Source organism: Apiospora hydei (genome assembly GCF_038363865.1).
Source record: "Apiospora hydei strain CBS 114990 chromosome Unknown utg000005l_segment0_segment0, whole genome shotgun sequence".
Lineage (NCBI taxonomy): Eukaryota > Fungi > Ascomycota > Sordariomycetes > Amphisphaeriales > Apiosporaceae > Apiospora > Apiospora hydei.
Window position 1 is genome coordinate 308221 of NW_027117364.1, and position 25869 is coordinate 334089.

Sequence of the window (25869 nt, forward strand, 5' to 3'; positions counted from 1 at the left end):
TTGGTAAATACGTATCTGAGTGTCAGTTTCTGTGCCCAAGTAAAACATCATTACTTAGTAAAGTATTGCATTCGGTAGGCTAGTATGGTGTCATGCTCTTATTTCGGGATCTCGGCTGTTCGCGAGCGTTCTGAGCCACCGAACCTATGATCCGTCTGTAAATGTAACCCCTTATGCTACGTTATGCCACGTTTTGGTCATCCCATCGGAACACGTCCTAATCGCGAGTCTCGCTGACCCATTTCATCCATCCCTCGTCCTCGAGAAGCTCGCCCATCGCCACCTGTGACAGCGACACCAGGATCTCCTGGTCCCGACTGCCGTGTCGCTGTGGCAGGATCAGCGCATTGTGCATACTGTAACCCCGCGCCACCCGGAACGCCTCGGGTCTGTGTCCCTGCCCCTGCCCCTGTTCCCCTGTTGATCCTGAAGATGATGATGCTGGTCCACTCGAAGGAAACCCCCAAGCCTCGCTGCCGCCCGTGTACTGCCAGCTGTTGAACCCCAGCACCTGCGGCTGCCGCGGATCATAGTCGAGCCCCAGCCGCCGCGGATCGCCCACCGTCTCCGCCACCGCCAGCCGCGCCCGCACGTACGCCTCGTCGACTTCGTCGAGCGACCGCTGGATCTCGCGCGCCAGCGCGGCGAGGTGGTCCGCCTTCGAGCTCCCGTCAGGTTCGGCCTCGTCCTCGAGCGGGAACGACACGCCGCCCAGCTGACCCGCGGATCCGGCGGCGGCTATGGCTAGCGACTGCGCGACGCGCGTGAAGACGGAGACGGTCGCGTTGCCGAAGTAGGTCGCGGCGAGGTTTTGCGGGGCGAAGGCGCGGCGGCGGAAGTCGACTTCGTGCCGGAGGATCGCGGTGGAAGGGTGCGCGGGCTGGGGGAGGTACTGGAAGCCCTCGCCGCGGAGGCGGGCGCGGACGGCGTGGGCGAAGGTGAGGGCGGAGATGCAGACGTAGGTCGACAGAGCTGTTGCGTTGTTGTTCCTATTCTCTTCCCCGCCGCCCGTCGAGAGTTCAGGAGTAGAGGAGGAGTGAGCATAGATGAGCCGCTGGAGTTCCTTGACTTTGGCCTCGGAGATGACGAAGACCTTGCTCGTCTTGGGTATCATTTCGTGCGGGTAGCCGCCGCCGAACGTGTTGGACGCGCGCGGGCTCAGCATGGGCTGCGGAAAGAGTACTAGTTCCGGGCAGGCGGAGAGGCGCTCCTCGAAGGACTGGTCGTGGTCGTAGTGAAAGGGGAACGAGGTCTGATTCGGGCTTTTGAGGAGGGTTTTGCCCCGCGTGGCCGCGGCGAGGCAGTCGATGAAGTGGGCGCGCATGTGCCCGTCGAAGAGGGCGTGGTGGACGAGGACGCGGACGAGGAGGCTCTTGTCCAGGGCCACGCCGTGGACCAGGGCGACGGGGAACAGCTGGCCCGGCTTGTTGCCAGGCTCGGGCTTCTCCGTGCAGGACTTGACCAAGATCTCGACCTCTTCTGCCGAGCGAGAAAAGAGCTCGGTAAGATCCGCGGTGGCGAAGCCGGTGCTTCGGAGCTGCTCGTACGATTTGTCCGGGTGATAGTTGCTGAAAAAGGGCAGGGAGTACCGCGGGGGAGGTAGAGAGGTAGAGCCTGCCGGCTCTGCTGGGGCCGGCGCCGAAATCGGGGCCCAGGCGGGCGGAGAAGAGGGGGTAGTTGGCCCGGAGGAAAGCGACCGCGGACTGGAGGTTTTTCATGGCTAAAAGGGGTTGCCGTGGATGGGGAAGCAGAGCATCACCTGCGTGTAGGTTCTGGGGGCGTCTTGGTTCCGGCAGAACAGGGGGTGTTGGGTGACGGCGGCAGGGTCGCGGGGGCCTTCCATCATGTTAGTGGCTAGGTAATAACAGAGGTAAAAGCAAAGAGATTTTGTTTGTGAAGTTGCTGGGAGAGATCGGCACTCGCAGCTTTGAGAGGCATGACATACGAATCGAAGTAAAAGTGAGGAATGTGTTGAACTCGAAGCTCCCTGTTCTTATGAGGCCTTGGCAAGGCATATCGACTATACGGGCATGTGATCCCACTGATGACTAGACACGAGAGCAATTGATTGCGTCGTTCAACCTCTATGACACAGATTGTCATGTGCCATGGATTGTCAGCATCTAACAACAAGCCATGTGGTGAGGGAAACATAGCGGATTGGTGCAACAATCTGATGTAAAGCAGAGCAAATGGTGTTGGTCTATCGTGAGCTCATATTCAGGGATATGAGAGGTTCCAACACAGAGAATTGGTCACGTGGTGTTCCTGGCACAGTTTACAGCAGTTGGTTACTCGCATCTATCTCGCCGTAAATAACTTTTACTATGCCAGGAGGGCAAGGGAGTATGAAGGTTGCCTTCTCATCTCATTCGGAATGATCCACCGCCATCTCAGCCGGCCTTAGAATTGGGTCCCTTCGTGTCAGCATCGCCTTTCCTAGTCGTGTCATCGCTGCTTGAAGAGCGCTGGGTACTCACACTATTCCCAGTAGGAGAGTCCGCAGGCCTGTCGTTGAAGTCTCACAGTCACGGGAGCAGACAGGAGTTCAAGTTCATCTCGATATCGCCGGTAACCCCATTTTCACCATTGCGTTGTTCTTCGTTTGCTTGGACGTATTCACGGTTGCCACGTACACTCTTGGGGTAATGTATGTTGCTAGATGGGTGGTTACCTGGCCCGTATGTGTAAGCACTGGGGGTAGTATGTCATATCATGGCCGCCACGATAGAGAACTTGCACCATTTAGAAGACACTAGCAGAGCTAGGCAGATCAACAAATCTGGACCTCGATATTCCCAGGGCATCTATTTGCCAACAGCAGGGATCCCACGCTTTCACATATGAACACTATAAGTCACAGGACAGGGGTTGGGTCACGCATCACAAATAATTGAGCTGATACGAAGGTTTCTATGTACTTGGTTTGATAGTCTGCAAATTTCATCCTCTTGTGATCAGGTAGGGCGAAAGGTCAATTCTCTGGGGGTCATCATGAGAATGCAACTAGTCCCCTGAGAAGCTAGTATGCTATGAGCCGCTCAATGGGCTATGGGGTCTCAATTCTTTACAGAATAAATACTTGATGGTCAGCGCCGGAGTCTTACGGGAATTTGGTCGGAAAGCACCGTAGAGGCACCGTAGACAGCATGTAACTTTGCAAAGGTCGTGTATACAAAGGTTTCCGAAACCAATCATGCAAGGTAAGTATCCACAGTAAAGCATCCAGGCCTCGTTACACGTACGACGAGGGTTTGCCGCCGCAGTCAGCTAGAAAGAAGGTTACGATGAGGCCTTCGGCGGTCCTTACAACGTTGTGGCTTGCAGCATCTGCGACAGCTGCTACACGAGATGTGCTGGGCATGCTTCACAACAAAGCCATGGTTAACTTAAAGCAGAAAGAGGCGGACAACCCGCCCTCGCCCGGAGGAGGACAGTGCTCCCTTGAAACCGCCGCGAGACGCAGGGACTGGGACGCACTGACCGTCCCGGAAAAGAAGGCGTACATCGAGGCCGTCCATTGCATGTTCAAGCTCCTATCGCGGTCGGACAAGAGCTGGGCGGCCGGCGCTCGCGTCCGCTACGACGACTGGCCGGCCATCCATATCAACCAGACGCGCTTCATCCACAACACTGGGAACTTTCTCACATATCATCGATACCTTACGTGGACGTACGAGCGCGCGCTGAGAGAAGAGTGGCTACAATGGAACACAGCCGGTACGTCGATGCTTTTACTTCCATCATCATGGTGGCGCCTTGGGGGAAACGATCGCCAGGCAAAAGAGGAGTGGAAAGAGGGAGAACAAGGAAAATAACCTTTCTTTCAATGCTGATACCAGATATGCATCGCAGTACTGGAACTGGTTCAAGTACCAAGACGACCCCACCCAGAACCCCCTTATGGATGGCTCCGATACCTCAATGGGTGGCAACGGGGCCTACTTCGAGCACAACGGCACCCTCGCCGCAGGACTCGTCTACCTGGCCTCGGGCCCCGGTGGCGGGTGCATCGAGCCCCGTCGCGTCCAGTAACGTTCTGCTCTTCCAGACGGAACTACAGGGCCGCCCCCCAGACGGCTTCCTGGGCCTGCACTCGGGCGGCCACCACACCATCGGAGGCGACAACTCGGACAACTTCTCGTCGGCCGTGGACCCGCTCTTCTGGTTCCATCACGCCATGGTCGACTACGTCTACTGGCTGTGGCAGGCGCTGCACCCGGACATGGCGCGCGACGTGATGGGGACGCGCCTGGCCCGGGATGAGTCGATGGGGCATACGCTGCGGACCGACGTGCTGGAGATGGGGGCTACCGGTCAGAACAGGAAGCTGGACGAGTTGTTGGATACGATGGGCGGGTCGCCGGCTTGTTACGTGTACGAATACTAAATAGATTCATCTCTTCTCTCCTTGCCGAAGCCACTATTTGTCCTACTAGTGTAAGGGTTGTAGTTTCGAGCCACAGAGTAGATATAAGCCCATCAATTTCGACCACGATAGAGTACCATCTCGATCAGAGTCATTTGCACTATACAAAGCGCGCCTTTCGGTTCCCAGGTCGTCAATGCTTGGTTGTTTCCCCTGCTGTCCTGTGAACTTGTAAACTCACACCAACACTTGGCAGCATTTCTTGGGCTCGCGAGACAACGTTACTCAATCTGAAACTGATGACTATCCTCCAAGGAAACAAAAAAAGAAAAAAAAAAAAAGAAGAAAGAAAAAAGGCAAATGTTCATCTATGCTGTTTCATGCACGAGGTAACGTTGAAACGGGTGGCTGCGAGACCCGATGATGCATGCCAATCTGATAGCGAAGATTTGTCAGGCCCTTGTAAAGAAGCTTTTGGCGAGGTATACATAATCGGGGAAGTACGTCTATTTCGGTCCTGGTGGTTGTCTGTTTTGGAGTGAGTACACCCCAAAGAAGATGATGTATTCGCACGTTTTGATTAGCCGGGTGTGCAGTCGCCCTACCCCTTATTCGTCGACACCTGCATGGGCTGTGGCCAATGAGATATGCCTGCCTCCATCCCCTCCAGTTCCACCCAACTTCCTATATAGGCAGTGCTGACCCCAAGACCCTTATCGGCTGCTGCCCTCGCCGGGGGTTCAGTTCAAAGTCCGAGAACATCATGATAACGGGTCTGGTCATTCTGCAACAAAAGCTTCATGTGAGAAAAACAGCCACCGAGCCCAAGATTACACCAAACGATCAGAAGGTAAAATCACGCACACCCATCTTCACATCAAGAAGCTCTTGCGATGCAAGATACACAGGAAAGTCACGTAGTATCCGATGGCAAGAGGGCATATAGATCAGGTATATAAGCGTAGCAAACTGTCTTACCCTGAACCAAATGGAAAAATATCAACTCTGCCATCTAACAGCAGATCAACTCGAGTTATCTGTGCAACTCCAAGCCCAAGTTTGAACTTCGCTCCGAAATGTCTGCTTTACTCAGATGCGTTCAGCTAAGTCTGCCCCTGGCGGCCCTGGCTCTGCCCACTAAGGAGGAGACCCCGGCAGTGACCGCCATCCATCCCATCGGGCCACCCCTGGACGAGTTCAGATCCTATTGGGCCAACTCCAACGCGACCGTCCCCGAGGTCGCGACCATCTCGCAACAGGACCTGCTGCGCCAACCGTCCACCGAACAGCCTCCCTCCTCTGCCTCCCCCTCTACCGCGTTCAAGAGGTGGGTCAACGGCGGCGTCGACGACCGCGTCCAGTACAATGACCAGAGCTACCCCTACTCCGCCATGGGCAAACTCGGCTTCCCGGGCGGGTATTGCTCCGGCTCGCTCATCGGCCCGCGCCACGTCGCGGCGGCGCGGCACTGCTACGTCGCGAACCAGCCGTACGTGTTCCAGCCCGACTACAACGGCGGCGACGTGTTCCCCAGCTCGTCGGTGTCGACGATCCTGCTGTCGAACCGCGACGGCGACGGCGACGGCGGCGACTGCTTCTCGCAGGACGACTGGGCCGTCTTCGTGCTGAGCGAGCGGCTCGGCGACGCGCGCGGGTACCTGGGCGCGCGCGCGATCCAGGGGTCAGACGCGGGCCAGCCCAAGTTCACCAACTTCGGGTACCCGGGCGACCTCAGCGGGGGAACCGGCCGTACCGGCAGACCGGGGTCACGGCCACGCGCGTCGGGGGCTGCGACCGGAGCGGGAACCCGGGGCCGGCGCACACGGATCTCGACTGCTCGGGCGGGCAGTCTGGCAGCTCGCTGTTCCTGACGGCGGCGGAGGGGGCGTACTCGTACGGGGTGCTTAGTACGGCGTATGTGAGCGGTGACGTGGTGGTGGATTCGGTCTTTGCGGGGGGCGTGACTTGGGTGAATGCGGTGGCGTATGCGCGCGGCACTTGGGCTTAGGGGTTGGGACTCGGGGTGTCTTTTAGTGCCCGGGCGCGACATTTTGCTTCGTGGCCCAGCTTTTCTATTTTCTTCTTCTACTTTTTCCTTTTTCTTTCTTTTTTTCTTTTTCTTTCTTTCTCTCACAAGGGCCGACCCTCCTAGGTGATGAGACTATTCTTGTTGTCATGTTCTTCGAGGTGGAAACTTGTGGTAACCGACCTCCTTTTTTGTGTTCTTTTGCTTTTCGACTCATACCAGCGCAGGCCAGCAGAAGCAAGTGACTCAAAACCGAGCAAACCCAACACATATCGACTCAAAAAGAAGGTAGGTATTCTTAAATTCACCTAGCTCCATGTGATACCTGGGCATTGCAGGGCTTGACCTTTTATAGATTAGTTCCAGCTGTTTAAGTACTCTATATGGGGATATTATACGTTGAATCTATTGCTTCTGGTGGCGTGCCAGTACGAGTCGCAAAGGTTTCTATTTTCGTTTTTTTAAAGAGCGACTTGAACTCTGCAGTAGCTGGGATAAAGACCTGCTCACAACTGAGGTCGTCTCCCCCGTGAACTCCATCGTTTTACTCGTTTCGGTGGCTGTCATAGCAAGCTCGAGCTCAGCGCCCGGTGTGGCTCATCACGCCGTTCCCGAGCTGGGAGATTCGGACCCGGGATGTTTTAATGCGTCCGGGCGGGGGTCCGAGTGGCGCTTCAGCCACCACCAAGTCCCGTCAGTGGCTGGCAGTGTGACGTGGCGCACCCGGCGGGGATGTCAATTTCAAGATTGGTATTAGTGAGACTCCGTAGTTGCTGCCTAGCAGAATGGAAAAGGGTCGATACGGATAAGTTGCCCATGAATAAAACGAACCCAAAACTGAGGCGCCACACCTACCAACCTTTATTCTCGGGACTCCCCTAAAATGTTTCGATTTCGAGGACCCTTCCGGTTTCTCTGTTCCATCCTTCCATCATCTTTTCCTTGCCTTTGGCCTTGAAGGTGCTAGTGTCATCGACGACCATGGTGCATCAATTGGCCACACTTCCTTTGGAGCTGCTGCATGCGGTGGCGTCGCTGCTTCTGCGGCCAGACCAAGCCGCGCTAGCTCGGACATGCAAGTCGCTCAATGTCCTTCTCACCCCATCGTATGGGGGCGACATCGAGCTGCACTTCCGCGGAACCCACGAGGGAGTCAACCTTGATGCGAAACTGGGAAATGAAGATGACAATGATGACGAGGAGCCTAGCCCTGAAGAAAGAGCTGAATATCCCTTTTGGGACATCGTCAAGGAGCCCCCGCTGCGGAAATACTCGCAGATAGAGTTCGATGGGACAAACCAAGCGGGCGTGGACCTTGATCACCACGCCCACATCGATGGTGACGAGTTGGGCACAGTGGGAAGGGCCTCCGATATGGGCAACAGGAGAAACCTCCAGTTCGCCAAGGAGGAGAAGTCTGCTCGCGTGTGCTTCATCACGCCTGCTCCGAGGTGGACCGAGCTGGCGCAGCATGTACGATCGCTCTGTATGTCCATTGGCATGGACGACGGAGTCATCAAGGTGCTTTCGGATCTTCGCAATCTCAGATCGCTGGAGCTCGTGGGTCTCCCAATACCCGAAGCTAAGCCCTGGCCGAGTACAGCTCCCGAGATGCGCATGCCAGGCCTGAAGAATCTCAAGCTGCGTGGGTTTTTCCCAGTTGCGTTCCTGAAAGCAATCTTCACCAACGCGGAAACCATAACGCATCTGAACCTCGGCCTTTTGGCCACCAAGTTCGACGATGAAAAGAACTCGTGTGGCATCTTAGCCGGCAGGTTTGGCGGTGCGCAGCACGATGGGGATGACGATAAAGATAGAGAAGAAAAAGACGACGACGAAGACGACGATCCCCAGCCCTGGGCATTCCACAACCCCATTTGGCTCTCTGATGACTTAGCACGAGGATTCAACTCCTTGACGCATCTCCACCTTGTCAAGCCATACAGTGGATATAGCTCCCTCGACTACGGAAGCCTGGATGAACCCCCTTGCGCTACGAAAAGCGCGTCTATGGCGAGTGGGCTCGGCTTCTGGGAGCGGCGTCCACGACCTTGAAGGAGGCCGTCCTGGAGCACCGCCTGTTTATCGATGACGGGTGTGTGATGGACCGGAGTCCCGGGCCCGAAAGGAAGCAGAGCGGGGCGGCGGACTCGGGCGACACCCTGTTCTGCCAATCGGTGCTGCGGCACCTTCTCCAGCAGGGGGCGGCAAGGGGTACGGCGCGCTCCGACGTCTGGCTCTTCGGGGCATACGGATCGACGGCATATCCACCACCAGCGGCGGCAGCGGCGACGGCGACGAGGAGGTGGAGGCTGCGGTACTTCCCGGGATCGGCGGCAGGGCACTGGACAACGGCGCCCTACTTCGGCGCTCATACCCTGACTGCGATGTCGAGCTTGTGCAAAACGATGTTTACGGCATCTACCCGTATGATGGCGAAACCTACGATTGCTGGGACGAGAGGCGCAAGGAACCCCGGCAAGATGAGGGAGATGGACTTTTGGAGGACGCGGACTATTACCGGGACTACATTCGGAGATATGGCCCTCAGTGGAGGATTGTGGATTAGTTGAGAAACGGGTATACAGTACCGTAGGCATAATTGATGGCATATGGTAGCCTATCGGTGATTTTCCATTCCTCTTCGACGTCAGATCAGGCGAGACGACTAGGAGCTTGGTTGATTGGCAGTGTTATTCGCTTCTCCATTGCCCCTTTTAACTAGGTTTCACTTCTGCACATCTCCCGTTCCCGATGTACAAACGGCCCGATCAAGGTAGGACTCGGCTCGGATCTTCTTCTCGTTTTTGGTAATAAGCAATTCATCTACCATTTTGGTCCTTTTCAACTTACGGAAAAGATCCGCTAACTATCTGCCGTTATGGCGTGAGGCATCTGTATAGGTCGAGCTTCCCTATCCGTTAAGCTGCGGCGGTCTATAAATAGCCTGACAGTATGCACTGGTAGGTCGCGTCGTGCCACTTTCAGTATTGCTTATTCTGAAAGAACCGAGTCTTCTCTGTCTTGGCTGCTTGGATGGCACCGTCCATTGCTACCCTGGCCATGGCCCATGTAGGTTCGCTCAACATGATTCGAGGATCTCGAAGGATTCCGCTGAATATCGATTCTTCTTTGTCATACGTACCAAATTCGAGAGCGTCAGCGTTGTTGCCCAGAACACGCGTAGCGAGCTATTCCGACTCCTGATAGAGCGGTACTACTTTGCGAATGTGGCTTCCCAATGGGGAAGTTCCTTGGCGATGCTGGAGTGGATGGTGTGGATGGGCAGCAATCGCCGTGCATCAATCTTCAGCAACGCGAGGCTGATTCTTTATCGTCCTGCTTTTACTTCTGCCTCTTTGAGAATGTCAAGCGAGTGCAAGCGAAGGGTTCTATTGCAGCAGAAGCCATAGTAGCAGTGCATTGGCAGCTGTGAAAGCGAAATGTTCCGATTGGTCCCAGTGTTGTAGATGCAATCTACGGAGGGCATACGGGAGGGAAATGTTACGCTGATCTTACTGGCATACACGACATACTTAGTTGAAGACCTCCAATAGGTAGGAAGTAGACCAAACGAGAAAGACTAGCAGGCACGACGTTCGCGAAATCGGACCTTCAACCCGCGCTTCCTTTTTCCAATCAACATGAAGCGAACGCGTGGTGCATCGGGGCTCCGTCGGCATGACTTTTACCCTCTTTACAGCTGCGCGCGTGCGGTGCTCAGATATGAATACGCGCAAGTGTGTCGGAGCTCGACTCTGCAGGGAAGGAGAGAGAGAGAGGCAGACGGGGGGGGTTTGAGGAGAGATACTGGGCAGGGCATTAAACGATGGCCTGTGCGCGGGCCGGGTCGTGCTAAGACAATGGATCTGCCGGAGAAATCAGCCATTTGCTAATGTTAGCACCTGATCTCGGGCTCCTCTGGACGATTCTGCGAATGGCCGGCCGCGATCTCATCTGCATCAAGAAAAGTGGCACGAGTGGCACGTGAAAAAGCATCTCTGTTTCGCCGATAACATTGTGTCATCGGGTCGGGTGCCTGGGCCGCAAAGGGAAGGTGGGTGGAAGCCGTTGAGGGTCATGCAGAGTGCCTTCGCTAAAGAGAGAGGAGACGCGCCGCTACCACTCAGCGCCTGCCTGCCTAACCTCTAGGTAGTTCTTTTCTTTCGGTAGCTCTACCACAGTACTACTCCCCCACACCCAACACACCCAGCACCATGCGTTCTCTTTCTTATCTTCCATCCACCGTTTCCTTGCGGCCGCTCGATTTCGACGACGGGTAGTGCCATTGGTGGATAAGTAGGTAGTCATGCCTTACTGCCGCAACGCTTAACAGCTATTGAGATGCCGTGTGGCTCATGCGGAGATGAGAGAGGCCCTTGGCATCATGCCAAGAGGGCCCGTTTGCTGATGCAGCTTGAACCGCTAGACCACGACGAGAATGTGCCATTGAGCTCACGGCCGCAGCGCACACACGCCCAGCGCCCCGTCGCCCCCAGCAATCCGCTATCAAGGAGCATACTTACGCACGGATTTCCCATCGTCTCATCTCATGCAGAGATGTCGTCTGCGCAATGCGGGCATATCTCACATGTGCATGTCCCGGATTGGCAGGCGCCCAAATGATCCTGACAGGCATTCGCCCTGCTAGCGGGCCAGCTTAGGCGACCTTGTCTTTGACTTCTGGGGACCGTTACACCCGCCACGGGGCTATGGTTGCGCAATCGCCGAAGTAGCACTCGACTTGTCAGTCACCCAGGCCAAGAGACCGGTCACGGAGCTCTCTTGAGTCTCTGCAGTCAGTCAGACAGACAGACCGACCTGACAGTTATGGTTGACTCGCTCATCGGTGCTGTTCTACAAGATCTGCCCAAGTACTCAAGCGCGAGGGCGTGTGATGGCATCTTGAGCCATGCTTCGCCGCGACGGGCCTCGAGGCAGATCCGGAGGCGGCCGGATTGCCCAAGGCAGGTCCAGTAAGGTTATCTTGTGGTTCGTCGCCCTGACATAGGACGAATTGCTTATCCCATCCCATCTCATCCCACCCCCTGGCCCTGCAGGGTCTCATCAGTCGGATGCGAAGCCTACGTACGGTCCAGCTTCCACCAAGGCGCGTGTGGAGACCGACCACCTTCCCTTTTGTCTTGGCCTCCCTCTCAAGCCGCAATCTCACCCAGCTAGAGACTCGCCTATCCGCCAGACCTCAGCACCATCCCACACTGGCTCTGCTCCGCGCCTGCCTATAGCTGCCTGCATATCACGAACTTCGGTGTCTCTACTCGGCCCAGGAAGGTGCAGTGAGTTAACCCCTGCAAGGCTACCCGCCTATATTCGCCCGCCTATTGGTCTCAGTGAGCCTCCTTTCGGATTAGGAAGCTCATCCCGCTAGCTTGCCTTGCCCGACCATCACAGGTCATCATGGAGATCAGCTATATAAGAGCTGGGCACATCGCGACAAGATGGAGAAAGGATCCAGGTAGCTCTTCAGCCCAGTATCCAGCTCCCAGTCCTCCCTTCTCGCTTTCAGCTCCGTCAAGATGCGCTCCTCTGTCATTTTCGGCCTCCTCGGCGCCTCTCTGCACATCAACGCCCACCCCGTTGGCCACAACAGCTACAAGGCAAACCTTCGTCGTCGTGCTGTCGACCTCAATGCCTTCCGCCTGAAGTCCACTGCCGAGTACATCAGCTCCAAGGAGAGCGACGATGCTGTCAAGATTGCTCGACGTGACACCTACGTCGACACCGCTACCGAGTTGGTCAAGACCATCGCCCCCGGTGCTGAGTTCCGCCTCGTCGAGGACCACTACGTCGGCGCGAATGGCATTGCCCATGTGAACTTCAAGCAGACCGCCCATGGTCTTGATATTGACAATGCTGATGTGAACGTCAACGTGAGTTCTCTTAACTGCCACTTCTTCAGAACTTCTCTTCTAACAAACAACCCAGATTGCCAAGGATGGGACCGTCTTCTCCTACTCCAACAACTTCTTCACTGGTGAGGTTCCTGCCGAGAACCCCGTGACGAAGCGCGCATTCAGCGACCCCACCGTCGCTCTGAGCGGAGCCACCAAGATCCTGGATCTCGGCATCTCTGGCGAGGCGTCTGCGGAGGCTGCCCCGGATGCCAAGGAGACTTACACCCTCAAGGGTACTTCGGGTGCGGAGAAGGACCCCGAGGCCAAGCTGATGTACTTCGTCAAGGCTGATGGCACCCTGGCCCTCACCTGGAGAGTCGAGACGGACATCATGGACAACTGGCTGCTCAGCTACGTCGATGCTGCTACCAACGAGGAGGTCCACGGTGTCGTTGACTACGTCGCCGAGGCTACTGACGCCACCTACCTGGTCTAGTAAGTGGCACTGATACTGTTCCAGACTGATGCGCGCATAGACTCACACGTGCACAGCCCCTGGGGAACCAACGATCCCACCGAGGGAAGCCGCAAAGCTCTCACGAACCCATGGGACACCACTACCAGTCCCCTCACCTGGATTAATGACGGAACGACGACCTATGACACCACGCGCGGCAACAACGCTATCGCCCAGGTCAACCCCAACGGTGGCTCCTCGTACCTGAACAACTACCGCCCCACGAGCAGCAGCGGCAACTTCTCCTATCCCTACGACACCAAGATGACGCCGCCCTCAACATACAGGGATGCCGCGGTCACTCAGCTGTTCTACACGGCCAACACCTACCACGACCTGCTCTACACGCTTGGCTTCACCGAGGCTGCCGGCAACTTCCAGGTCAGCAACAACGGCAAGGGCGGCAAGGGCAGCGACTTCGCCATCCTCAACGCGCAAGATGGGTCCGGCACCAACAACGCCAACTTTGCCACCCCTCCCGATGGTCAGCCCGGTCGCATGCGCATGTTCCTCTGGACCCGCTCCACTCCCCAGCGTGACGGCGCCTTTGAGGCTGGCGTCGTCATCCACGAGTACACCCACGGTCGTAAGTAGTGATATGCCCGTCTCCTTGGCCACAGGCGATAGCCAGAAGAATGCCATGCTGACTTACTGTCTCACAGTTTCCAACCGTCTTACCGGTGGACCTGCCAACTCCAACTGCCTCAACTCCCTTGAGGCTGGTGGTATGGGCGAGGGATGGGGTGACTTCATGGCCACTGCCATCCGCCTCAAGCCCAGCGACACCCGCAAGACCGACTACCCCATGGGTGTCTGGGTTTACAACGACCCGTAAGTATCTACATACCAACAGGGTGCGTCGTCTTTCCCATGAGACTTGTATACTGACAGGCTTTCTTCTACAGTGCTGGTATCCGCTCCGTGCTGTACTCGACCAGCCTCACTGTCAACCCCAACACCTACACGACCCTGAACACGCTGAACGAGGTCCATGACATTGGCGAGACCTGGGCCACGATGCTCTACGAAGTCATGTGGAACCTGATCGACATCTACGGCAAGAACGACGGCCCCAAGCCCGAGTTCAAGAACGGCGTCCCGACCGATGGCAAGTACCTGGCCATGAAGCTGGTCGTCGATGCTATGGCTCTGTAAGTGTTGCCCTCCCCTATTATACTCAACCGCTAGTTGTCTCCACCCAACATCTGCTAACATTTCATTCCAGTCAACCTTGCAACCCCAACTTCGTACAGGCCCGCGACGCCATCCTCGACGCCGACGTGGCCCTCACGGGCGGTGCCAACGCCTGCCCGATCTGGACCGCGTTCGCCAAGCGTGGCCTCGGCCAGGGTGCCAAGTATGCTTCGTCCAAGCGCACGGGCAGCACGACCATCCCTTCCGGTGTCTGCTAAACGCAGCGGTCGAGCATTATGATAGGTCTGGGAGCGTTGGGCGGCGCATGGGCTTGGGAATGTATCTGGATAGTATGGCGTTAGAGTTTTGTTTTTGTCTGTTTCCATCAGATCATATTTCGCATTTCATAACGAAACGATAGACGCGTAGGATGGATGGACTGAGTGCTTAATGCGTGGGATGGGGGCTTGGGGTTGGTGGTTTGATATCTGGATTAATTGCTTAATCTTTACACAAATATTACTGGTTCTTCCCAGCATCATCATGTCGCATTTCCCCTGACCTGTGTTCAGCTGTACTGCAGCCGCCTCCCCTTCATCTCTACATATTACGTTCAGGGCAATTTGAAAGCTCCAGCAAGCAGCCTGTCAAACACGCCGTGCGGGTCGTAGTGCTCCCGCACCTCCCGCATTCGCCGCACGTTGTCGTCGCCATAGCTGGCAATGACGGGCTGTCCCTCGTTGGCGTCGTTCATGGAGAGGTACCGCAAGCGGCCGTCATGTTGTTTGGCAACGGCCTCGATCTCGGCGTACAGGGCGTCGCCGGCGACGCGCATCGTCTTGTCGGCGGCGGCGTCCTGCCAGCGGAGGTCGAGGCGGAGCCAGGATTGGGGGGACGGGTTCCAGACCTAACGCATTGCCGGGGAGCGCTGCTTTCCGGCTTCTACTAGGTTGGGGGAGATGGGCTGCCAGGTGAGGGTGCAGGTTCCGGAGGGGCGGATTTGATGGGTTTCAGGTGCGGGAAGGCGAGCAGGGCGGTTTTGAGGACGGTGAGGAGGGAGGGGGTGGGGGTGATGGTTAGGGCGTGGGAGCGGGTGCTGGGAGTATAGTCAGTCAGCGGTTAAGTTCATCTTGCAGGAACTGGCTGACGATAATAAGGAACAGAAAACGTCTCGATTCCAGGGGTAAAGACTCACCGTGGTATAGGCGGAGAAGAAGGAAACTCGCTCATGAGTCCCGTCAACGTCTTGATACCCGTCGTGTCCATGGTAGTAGACTCCTCAAACCTATCGAACACGGACAGCGCGGCCGGGGTTTTCTTCCCCTCGTCGACGGGTTCCAGATACACCAGCGTCAGGGCGATGGTCTCGTTGGTGGCGCCGATGTCGATGTTGACAGACGCCAACTCGTCCGGGGAGCCGGAGGTCTCGTACTCGAGCATGGCGTCGAGGACGTCGTCGAGGCGGTCCCAGGCGATGACGCGGGTGCCGCCCCAGATTTGGGGCGGGAGGGGGTAGGTTTTCAGGGTGAAGGAGGTGACGAGGCCGAAGTGGTTGCCGCCCCCCTTTAAAGCCCAGAAGAGGTCGCGGTGGGAGTACTCGTTGGCATTGACGGTGGAGCCGTCGGCGAGGACGACCTGGGATCTTTGTTAGTACTGGAGTAAAAATAATAATTGGTGAGGGAGGGAGTGACGGAAGGAAGAAATAGGGGGGCGTACGTTGTAGTTGATTACGTTGTCGCAGGACAGACCGTAGCGCTGCGATAGGTAAGAGAGACCACCTTTGAGACTGTCAGTCTTTCAGAATCTCGTTGTATAATCCATCCAGGGGTGAATACTCACAACCCAGTATCAGCCCCCAACCCCCGCATCCAGGCCCTTGCCGCCCACGACAGTGACCCCGTACGGATCCAGATAGTCGTAGACGTCCCGCCACCGGAGCCCGGCGCCTACGACCACCTTTTCGTGCTCCGCGTTGTACTCGATCTGCGCGAAGCGGGACAGGTCGATCAGGACGTCGCCGTCCACCACGGCGACGCCGGGGACGGGGAGTGTTCGCCGGACCGGACGCCGAAGCTCGCGTCCGCCTCGACGAGGATCGAGACGGCGCCCTGCAGCTCGTATACTGTATGTGGCAGGAAAATGCAGGCGGGGGCTTGCCAGGTGGTTTCTGACCTGGTACATTCTTCAGTTTCATGTTTCGAAAGACGTTGAGAGGAAGGGTGGATTGTGTGTATTTATCTCACCAGGAGACTTGGATTAGATCTCTGTAGATGTGGTGTTCAGGGGTGAAGGTTGCATTGTTGGTGAACGTCTGTCCCAGACGCATACAGGCAGCGGCGGCTGGCAAAATTGGCTGGCTGTTAGATGTGAAGCCGGGGTTCATTGATAAGATATCCATGGCTGGAGCTGGATCGGGTGAAGGACGGCCACGCGAGCTAGATCTTCCATCCGTGAGGCATATCTACACTTTTGTATAGAGAGAAGGCTGAATAAAATCCAAGATGCCGAAAGAGAACGCCAAGTCCCCGTCGAGTAATGACATGCTCCACCTTTCCCACCGTCCCGGGATTCCAACTACCATGATTGGCTCCTTCGTCCGACTCCGTCCAATCACGTTTCGATGATCCGACCGACTTGCATGCATGCATGCAGCATCGCAATTACGCAAATGCAACGCCCTCCTTGGTCCCTCGCGTTTTTGCAACAGGGGGGTTCGTGCAAGGATACACGGCACAAAACGCGTAATCACCTGTCCACCGCCGCCGGGTGCATCCGGCGTTTGGTGGACATCCCGCATCCGATGCACTCAGTATCAGCCTCGCATCTCTTCTGAATGCAACAGTATGTATAGATAGAGCCACTTGATGAATCACGGGTGTTGAGTTGACGCCATACCCGACTTGCCTTTTGAGGAGTGGCTTGCTTGTGCTTTGCCGACCTGGTGTGAATCGAAAGAAAGGGGGAGATATATTAGCCATAGTAACGATTTATGCCTCACTCCTCAGTAACCATGACTGTGACCGTTACCCGATCAACGATGTCTGCAATATCCTGCCAACCGGCATTCGGGTCGTGGTCTTTCCATGTGACCTCGAACTCTCCATTGCAAATCACACATAATTGCAGCCCGCCGCCGCCGTCTTCCGCTCCCGGTCCCGGCCCCGGAGGAATCAACCCCACGGCCGAAGGGTTCACCAGCGCAAGCCCGACATCGCTTATCGACTCGCCCCGGCCGCCCGCCAGGTCCAGTCGCACCAGCTTTCCCTCGTGCATCGTGACCAGAAAGGCCGCCGAGCCGTCCGGAAACACCGCGAATCCGTCGCAGGCCGGCAGCCCCTTGGCCACTATCTCGACGTCCCCCACCAAACGCGCCGTCGCCGTCGACGGCGCCCCTTCTTTGTCTGCTGCTGCTGCTGCTGCTGCTGCCGGTGACTCGACGCAAAACCGCCCCAGCAGGTGCTGGCTGCTATTGGTGAACCAGATGAGTCCCCCTTCGCCCAGGGATAGGCGGTTGATCCCGAAGAAGTCTGCTGGAGTGGCCGCTTTGAAGGAGGCGTGCGTCACGAGGACCTCGGTGCTGCCGGTGACCAGATCGACACTGTAGACGCGATACCGGGCCGAGTCGGTCACGAGAAGCACGCGTTCCGATATCGTGACCATGCTGAGATAGAAGCCGGAACCGTTCAGAGCCACCACCCTTTTCCACTTTGCGCCGTCGTCGTGGCCGGTGGTGGTGCTCATCGAGAACCTCCAAATTTGGTAGTTCGACACGCGGACCGCCTGCAGGTCGATGAGCCCGACGAGGACGATGAACTCGTCGTCGTGGCCGGGTATGCCGCATATGTTGATGATGCCGTTGATACCGGGAGCCTCTTGGAATGTGGACAGCAGCTGGACCTCATCCGCGCCATCCGCGCCCACGTCTATCCGATATAGCTCTGGCGCATCGGCCCGAGCTACCAGGAGGGCACCGTTGGGCAGCGCAACGAACCCTTCGTACAATCCGTTGGAGGGCAGTTGCGTCAGGAGACGGACTCTCGATTGCATTGTCAACCGATGAAGATTATCAAAGCTGGCTGACGTGTTATGCAGCAATAAGACAAAACGTAATTGGGTAAATCGGTCGTCGAGTACTTGGATCGCTACGAAGACCGAGAGTGGGGTGGCTTCGTTGCGGCCCGTCTCGATTCATAAACGGCCAGGCGCCGCAGTAAACTGGTTGGGGGGGAGGGGAATCATCTGCTGCCGTCACATCCGCGGGGGGCTTCCGGCGTTGTGGCGCAGCACCTGCATATCGGAGTTGGATGCTGCACCGCAGTATGTTGTTGACCAGTCATATCGCATTCTCGTATATGCATTCTATTTTCTCTTCGATTCTGTGACGTGGTCGCAGTCCAGACCGCCCAATGCCTTGCATGTTCCGCTGGGTTCATGTCGCCAGCCCCCGCTCGGCCGGAAGCAAGGGATAGCAAACCGGAAGCTTTCTCGGCCAACAGCAGGTGTCTGGGCTACCCATTTCTGGAACCTCGGCGCATCGTTTCTCCCGCGCATCCGTGACTACCTGCGTGGGAAGCAAAGGAGGCCAGAACGTTGTAACAGTATAGCAAACATTACCACCGGACAACGGCCAGTATTATAGGTCGATCTTGTTGCCACACACCAACGTATTTTCCATGGCGATTTTCCGGGGGCTTGGAAGCCAGCTGGCCGCCGCTGCCCGCTGTAGGGCCACCCTTTCCGGTGCCACCACGAGGCCGTCATGGAGGATGTGTATCATGCCCAACCATAAGCAATCTTCCCCGACGCCGTCAAGGGCCATGAGCTCTCCTCATCACCATCGTTATCAGCTCCTATCTCAACTCCAGGGCCAGACGATCCGCATCCCGAACCTCCTGACGCGAGGCCCGGTGAAGGACTGGCCGTGCGAAATCAACCCCCACAGCTACACCGTCAGCGACAAGATGAATGACATGCTTACTCGGTAAGAAATCACTGTCGGTCACGTGGGCTGATGTTTTTCCAGTCTATTGTCCCCGGCTTGTTTGCTGATTGTGCCTTGCATTGTTTCTTCTTTTTCTCAGATACTGCAAGAACCCCGGGTTAAGGGAGAGTCTCCAGAAGGCGGATCTCGACGGCGCCCTGGGCGGCTGGTACCCGTACGCCGGCCTGGACCGGCTCGAGGCCCTCACCGCATTCCAGAGCTGGATGTTCATCGTGGACGACATGCTGGACACCTTCTCCGACCCCCGGAACTTTGTGAGTGGATTTACAATAAGTAGCCTCCGCCCCCAAATAATCGCCCGCCGATCAAGGCTACCCAGGTAATCATTAACATCCTTGTCTCGCCCATTGTCAGAACTCCCCAGCGCTCGAGGAGCTCCAGAGCCAGACCATCGGCTACGTCTACCGCACCCTCGGGCTCCCCGAGCCCGCAGGCTACGCGCGGGACTCGGACTCCTACACGGACCCCGCGGTCCTGTCCTACGCCGAGTTCGGGCGCGCCGTGTCGGAGAGCTGCACCCCGTCGCAGCGACAGCGGGTCGCCGCCGAGGCCAAGTTCACCTTGGACAGCTACCGGCTCGTGAGTCGCTGGCCTCTCGCCTCGAGTGACGTATATATATAGTACTTGCTACTAAAAAGGAAACACACACCCACGCAGGAATGGGAGAACCGCCTCAGTGGCCAAATGCCCTCCCTGGCCCACTACCGCCACTACCGCCCCGGCAGCAGCTGCATCCGCCAAGTCGTGACGAACCTCGAGTACGCCAACGGCCTGGCCCTGCCCGACGCCGTCATGCTCTCCCCCGAGATGGGCCGGCTCCAGCGCGCCGTCGTGGCGCGCCACTGGATCAACAACGACATCGTCAGCCTCGGCAAGGAGTTCCGCGCCGGCTTCCTCGACAACCTCGTCGTCCTCTTGGCCTCGGGCGCCGAGGCTGAGGGGAGGGGGGAGACGGCGCCGACGACGCGGACGCCCAGCGCGGCATCGACCGCGCCGTGGCCGAGTTGGACGCCGCGACCGAGGCGATGCTCGACGCCGAGGCGCGGCTGATAGCCAAGCATCGCGACACCGCTTATGGCGACCAGATCGAGACGCTTGCTCGAAACGCGAAGAATATGATCACCACAAATATGCAATGGAGGTAGGTGTGTGTGTGTGTCTCTCTCTCTCTCCATGCGACCATGTAGATGTTTTGGTGTGAGTATTGACCCCTTTCTAGTTTCAATAGTACCAGGTACGGTTTTCTGGATCGCGAGTTGGACTCCTATGGTAACTATACCATGGTCTTGGGTCGCGAAGAGAGGGCAGACCCGAAAGCAAACGCACCAAGATTCACGGCGCTGGGGTGAGGCAGGTGCAAGCGGAATATCGGTCGCCAAAAGGGACGCTGGAAACAATGAGACTACCGATAGAAACGGACGTATGGCTTTAAATAACGTGTATTGTTGCTTCTTATCGATGCCACAGAAATGCCGGCAGTTTGTCAGCAAGGGAGCGCTGTTCCTAATATTCTCTAGTCATGATAATGCGACCCGGATGGCATGCAATGCAGAAAGCTAGACTGAAATGCATCCAGACAGTGTTGGCCTGCGATCCCTTATCAAGACGCTGCTTTGGGATTTGAAAGCTTTGTTCCTCTGGAAGGCCACTGACACTGAGCATCAGGGAATCATTTTACTTAACCGCTGTTCCTACGAGGGAAAATGAAAGCCCCCTGTCAAGTCGAAGGACAGCTGGCTCAGTTCCCAACTCTCCAGGCTATTCTCAGGATTATCGCTGTCTATTCTTCAATGGCTCGGCAAAAAGCGGTTGGTTTTGGATTTGGCGTCTCCAGCCAACCATTAGCTTGGCGATTCCAAGTCGAGGAGTGGACGACTGCACTCCATGCCATCACGGCAAATCTGGCCGGTAAAGTTCCAGTTGCTTGGCCCTTGAGGGTCGTGTTCGCTACTTTGAGAAGAGGAATAAAAACGAAGTTCTCAATATAGTTATACTAGCGACAACTGATGTTGCTCTATTGGGGGGTATCATAAACATATGTCTCACTCTCAGCCAACAACTTAATCAAGCCCTGAAACCCAAGCCCGGAATTATCCGACTACGCAATGCCAGACTACTCAATACCACACTGATACTGCTCAACGCCATCGCCAGACTGGCCCACACCGGATCAAGCTGGACGTGCCCGCCCCTCGTCTCGATCGCGTAGAAGCACCCGGCCGCGAACGGGATGGCCACCACGTTGTACACCAGCGCCCAGACAAAGTTGAGCTTGATGCGCTGGAACACCTTCTTGCTCAAGTCCAGCAGCGTGACCACGCTGCGCAGGTCGCTCTGGACCAACACGAAGTCGGCCGAGGAGATGGCAACATCGGAGCCAGACCCAATGGCGATGCCAATATCGGCAATGGTCAAAGCCGGTGCGTCGTTGATGCCATCACCAACCATGGCGACAGTAGCGCGTCGTGTCGTGTCTTCTTCGTTGGGTCCAGCCTTCAACGTTGACTGGAGGTACGTGACCTTTGCCGCCTTGTCCGCAGGCAGAACCTCGGCAATGACGTTGTTCTCGGGGATGCCGATGCGAAGTGCGACTGCTCGCGCCGTCTTCACGTTATCGCCTGACAACATCCACACATTTGTCCCGCGTGCACGCAGATCTTTGATCACGGCTGCGGCCTCATCTCGGATGCGGTCTTCAATGGACAAAGCGGCAACAACCTTCCAGGGTGAGCTCGAATCCGACTGCGTCGCGATAAAGGCAACCGACTTGGCTTGGTTCTGCCAGTCGTGGATCTTGTTGACGATAGCGGGGGTTATCGAGGCCTTCAACTCGTTCATGAGGGCTTCATTGCCGACTGCCAAATAGAAGGCGGAGTGCTTCGCCTTCAAACCTCGACCGGGTATCTCCTCGACATCTGTGACTTCTGTTCGCTGGTCGGTTTGGCGCATGCAATACGAGACAATGGCCTTGGCGATGGGATGGCTGCTGTTCTCCTCGACGGCCCTAAGAGCCGCAAGGATAGTGCCTCTCATTCCTTCTTCAGCAGGCTCTTCCGGGTACAATAAGGCGTCCACAACCTTAGGCTCCCCTCCCTCCGTCAAGGTGCCAGTCTTGTCAAAGACGACACAATCAATTTTGCTCGCCTTCTCGAATGCTGCGCCGCCACCATTGGCGAGAATACCATGCTTCGCCGCCAGACCTCCGCCCACGAACAAAGCGGTCGGTGCCGCAAGGCCCAAGCCGCAGGGGCAGGCAACGACGAAGACCGAAATGGCGAATTGCAGGGAGAATGCTGCCCAACCACCTGACGATTCGCGCATCCAAGATTCTGGGATCGCGCCGCTGAGACCGAGAACCAACCAGGTAAGCCATGTAAGGATAGCTATCAGCGTGATGGCCGGTACGAAGGAGGATGTAAGGACATCTGCAATCTCTTGTATCGGGGCTTTCTTCGTCTGCCCGTCTCGTACGATCTTGACAATTTTGTCAAGCATGGAGCTACCAGCTACACCGGTGATCTGGATGACGATAGGCGCATCCTTGTTCACTGTACCCGAAAACACTTGGTCGCCAACCTTCTTGCTGACGAGGCGTGACTCGCCCGTTAAGCTGGATTCGTCGAACTTGGTCGTGCCCTCAATGACTTTCCCATCGCAAGGTGGAGATGCCCCATGAGGAATGCGGACAAGGTCCCCAAAGTCAAGCAAATCGACGGCAACCACATGATCCACGTTGCCGTCATCACTGCGGTCGATCAGGATGGCCTCGGTTGGCCGAAGTTTGCCGAGGGCCTCGACCGCATCGCCAGTCTTGGACTTGCTGTAGGCTTCGATAACTCTGCCGACCAGAAGGAACAATGTCAGGAAAACAACCGAGTCGAAGTAGAAGTTGGCGTCGTCGACGTGCTTCGGCTTGGTCACAGCAGCGGCAATGAGCTGGCAGCACGAAGAAACGTATGCAATAGTCGTGCCGAGAGACATGAGCATATTCATACTTCCAAAGTGATAAAAGCGTTGAAGTATGGGTGTCTCGCTGCCGGGTCTCCAGAGGCTGTATACTTCTTTCAGGGCTTTCCGGTGGAAGACGTCTGCGGCGAAGAAGAAGATTGGCGTGGCCATGATGAAAAGAGCTAATTGAGCTCGATTGATTCCAGAGACCCAAGGCATCATGAGATACTTTCGAGACGGGTCCTCGGCGGAAACCAGACTCATGTAAACGATGCCAATGACTAAAGTAGGGATAGCCATGAGCAATGTAAGCCATACACGGTAGAGAAGCTGCCTTCGCTCACGTGCATGTATTTGTCTGGACACCTGTTCTGCAGTAGGAGGGTGATGTATGGAAGCCTTGAAGGCCGGGTCCACGGATTCCAGAGTAGCGAGGATTTTCCGTATCGTTGCGTTTGGGGCAGATGGGATGTAGGTGACCTTGATGATTGGCAACGACTCGGTAGGCTCGTCTTCGATGCTGAGAACACCATCCGTTCCAGTAAGGGCCCTGACAGCTCGCAGTGGGCAATGGCCGCAATGGAAGCCGTCAACGCGGATCTGGACCGACCTTGCACGCTCTTCCAGGGGATTTTGGGACGAATCAACGACTCGGTCAATCAGTTGGGCAGTGAAGCCCATGCTCTCAATGGCCTCGACAACCTGGTTTGCCTGGTCTTTGCTGTGAAATTCCACATTGGCAATGCTGGTGGCGACATTGACGGTGACGCGGGATATCCAGTCTTTCTTCTCCAATTCTTGGGTGATGGAGTTGGAGCAGCTGCTACAGGACATGCCGCCGATGGCCAGGGTGGCCTGGAAGGTTGGGGTGACCATGCTGCGTGAGGTACATGTGGTTGATCTCGAGATAGACTGGTAGCTGTTGTTGATGGTGGTGCTGCTGCTGGAAGGCCGAAGCAAAGGCTCCGCCGCTGGGTCGTTTTGGTCCATGTTTGCTAGTTGGGGAGTGACTGCCCTATTGTATAATCGATGTGAGGTACCAGAGGAATCACCTGACCCCCGCTGCAGGCGATGATGGAAGGCGCGTTGTGGGTGGTTTTTCCAGAACGGGTATCTGGATCATAGGCGTCCTTCAGTCTTCCGGGAGGGGGTGTAGCCGATGCTCTCACGATTGGTCATAAACGAGAGAGCAGTGTGATGCGATATGTTACACGGGAAGCAGACAGACAGGGCTAGCGAAGCAAACAGCCAAAATGATTGATCAAACGACTATGGGACCGTCTTTGCTTCTTCCCAAGAGGGTGTGGTGGGAAATGTGCAGATTGGAAGAAGTCGGGGTCATGAGAAGAGAGAGGGCTGGATGAGGTAGGCGCCCGGGGGACTGGTACAAATATGTTCATCATAGATTACTTCTTTAAGCTTTGAGAACAAGCAGGCACTGGGCAATTTTCTCGCAGGCAGTGGATCATGACAGGCCCTGACAGGGGCAAGTCGCGATGCTAGCGGCACATGCTTTGGCCTAGACGGGCTGGACACGCTTGGCCGGGGTGGCACACTCCGCCCCACGCACAAAAGCCGCAGCTTCGAACTCCTTCTACCATTCTTTTGTCAGTGTCCCATAGGTGCATTTGGCAGATCTTGACGCAGAAACGGCGCAACCGCAAGTGGATAGAAAGAAGTGGACATTGAAGATACGTCGATCCTGCACGCATGTTCGTTGTTGTTCTTTCTGCGTAAGATGTTAGTACGCGTATGTTTGATGACTGCAGGTACCTAGGCACTCTTCCCAGCATCATATCGCGTAGCTGCATCAGCTACATACATGGCGAAAGTTAAGCCACCTGCAGTAGGAAGCTCTTGGGGATCGACAGGGACCAAAGGGTTGTCTGGCTGTCATACCCAAGCTAAATGGTCACGGTCGTAGGACGGGTTTTGACATTTCATGAGGTCTTGATGGCAAAGCTAATCCTCTACCGCATGGAGAATTGCATGTACATATGTGGGCACGTGTATGCAGAAATGTGACTGTTCCTATGGATCTCCGGAGACGAACTTCCACAATGCATTACTGACTGCATCGTTGGCAGGCGCAATAGAACGAACCCGTGGGTTTGTTTGACTTGACCTAGGGGTCGTCGTTGGACGGCGTTTACGCATTAAGAGCGCATCCCAGGCCCCATGCGCTGCAGATTTCCACTAGCGGCTCAGTGTTACTGGGGTTTGGGTGTGTGGATCGGTGGGGCGCCTTACCAGCGGCCACTAAAATAATACGCAGAAACCACTCAACTGAGAACGGCACGACGCAGCCGTTTGGTTTCCGGGTACAGTCGACGCCCCAAATAACCTGCCAATACCCATCCGACGTCGGGTGTTTTTATCGAGGCTGACATGATGATACCAAGTAGACACAGCGCAGCGGCCGGCCGCATATTTGAGGAGATTAGTACTGCGAAGCCAAAGTCGATTTCTCACAGCAGAACCGACCACACTTGGCGGACGCCCGCAATTCAATATCAAAGGGATGCCGAATGACGCATCGTAGAACGGGAGAAACGGAAACTCGGGCGGACTATCTCTTACCCAAACACAGTTAGGTAGTCGGTTAGGCATCGACAGGTAACCGATGGAAGCGTATCACAAGCTCGCGTGGTCGAGGATCAAGGCGGGCATCAAATATGTCCGGCTGCATTCCGATCCCGAAGGGTCTGTCCGCGGCTGTCCAGAGCACCCAAAATAGGAAAGGAGGGCCACTCCGGTGCGGGGCCAATGGGACTTTATCCATATTACAAGCAACGGATATCACATTGATCTGCAGAGACCTGCATACGCGAGATGCCGCCCAGGTGCCAGACTGCCAAATTCGGAACCCCTGGGGAACACGAGAAAAAGCAATTAGTCCTGTCAGGGGTTGGGTTCGGGTTGCACTGCTTGGTCGTGTAAGTGGCTTCTAGTGCTGAAGATGAGGCTGATCTAGTGATCGGCAACCGGACCTAGAGTCGCTAGCACTTGATCGCCAAG

At 56.2% G+C, this 25869-nt stretch overlaps 9 protein-coding genes across 9 annotated transcripts; 5 read left to right on the plus strand and 4 right to left on the minus strand.

Annotated features, from left to right (window-relative positions):
- Positions 1–217: 217 nt before the first annotated feature.
- On the minus strand, positions 218–1846 carry PG997_005528 (uncharacterized protein; the record flags this gene model as incomplete). The annotated part of the gene is made up of 2 exons (XM_066809843.1): positions 218–1703; positions 1800–1846. The coding sequence occupies 2 exons, from the start codon at positions 1844–1846 to the stop codon at positions 218–220; spliced, it is 1533 nt and encodes a 510-aa protein (XP_066668766.1).
- A 1350-nt stretch (positions 1847–3196) lies between these two features.
- On the plus strand, positions 3197–4390 carry PG997_005529 (uncharacterized protein; the record flags this gene model as incomplete). The annotated part of the gene is given in 4 exon segments (XM_066809844.1): positions 3197–3203; positions 3223–3673; positions 3699–4007; positions 4033–4390. The coding sequence occupies 4 exon segments, from the start codon at positions 3197–3199 to the stop codon at positions 4388–4390; spliced, it is 1125 nt and encodes a 374-aa protein (XP_066668767.1).
- A 1055-nt stretch (positions 4391–5445) lies between these two features.
- On the plus strand, positions 5446–6377 carry PG997_005530 (uncharacterized protein; the record flags this gene model as incomplete). Its single annotated transcript, XM_066809845.1, has 2 exons — positions 5446–6086; positions 6170–6377. The coding sequence occupies 2 exons, from the start codon at positions 5446–5448 to the stop codon at positions 6375–6377; spliced, it is 849 nt and encodes a 282-aa protein (XP_066668768.1).
- A 999-nt stretch (positions 6378–7376) lies between these two features.
- PG997_005531 (uncharacterized protein) lies at positions 7377–8964 on the plus strand (the record flags this gene model as incomplete). Its single annotated transcript, XM_066809846.1, has 2 exons — positions 7377–8412; positions 8531–8964. The coding sequence occupies 2 exons, from the start codon at positions 7377–7379 to the stop codon at positions 8962–8964; spliced, it is 1470 nt and encodes a 489-aa protein (XP_066668769.1).
- A 2968-nt stretch (positions 8965–11932) lies between these two features.
- Positions 11933–14179, plus strand: PG997_005532 (fungalysin metallopeptidase; the record flags this gene model as incomplete). Its single annotated transcript, XM_066809847.1, has 6 exons — positions 11933–12286; positions 12342–12745; positions 12803–13353; positions 13430–13598; positions 13673–13918; positions 13993–14179. 6 exons carry the CDS (start codon positions 11933–11935, stop codon positions 14177–14179), a joined length of 1911 nt encoding a protein of 636 aa, XP_066668770.1.
- Positions 14180–14514: 335 nt separating this feature from the next.
- On the minus strand, positions 14515–16082 carry PG997_005533 (uncharacterized protein; the record flags this gene model as incomplete). The annotated part of the gene is made up of 5 exons (XM_066809848.1): positions 14515–14757; positions 14798–14846; positions 15097–15536; positions 15618–15656; positions 15762–16082. The coding sequence occupies 5 exons, from the start codon at positions 16080–16082 to the stop codon at positions 14515–14517; spliced, it is 1092 nt and encodes a 363-aa protein (XP_066668771.1).
- An 813-nt stretch (positions 16083–16895) lies between these two features.
- On the minus strand, positions 16896–17948 carry PG997_005534 (uncharacterized protein; the record flags this gene model as incomplete). The annotated part of the gene is made up of 1 exon (XM_066809849.1): positions 16896–17948. The coding sequence occupies one exon, from the start codon at positions 17946–17948 to the stop codon at positions 16896–16898; it is 1053 nt and encodes a 350-aa protein (XP_066668772.1).
- Positions 17949–18676: 728 nt separating this feature from the next.
- PG997_005535 (uncharacterized protein) lies at positions 18677–20252 on the plus strand (the record flags this gene model as incomplete). The annotated part of the gene is made up of 6 exons (XM_066809850.1): positions 18677–18882; positions 18983–19157; positions 19258–19482; positions 19561–19812; positions 19848–20044; positions 20138–20252. 6 exons carry the CDS (start codon positions 18677–18679, stop codon positions 20250–20252), a joined length of 1170 nt encoding a protein of 389 aa, XP_066668773.1.
- Positions 20253–20967: 715 nt separating this feature from the next.
- PG997_005536 (heavy metal translocatin) lies at positions 20968–23841 on the minus strand (the record flags this gene model as incomplete). The annotated part of the gene is made up of 1 exon (XM_066809851.1): positions 20968–23841. One exon carries the CDS (start codon positions 23839–23841, stop codon positions 20968–20970), a length of 2874 nt encoding a protein of 957 aa, XP_066668774.1.
- Between the last annotated feature and the right edge of the window lie 2028 nt (positions 23842–25869).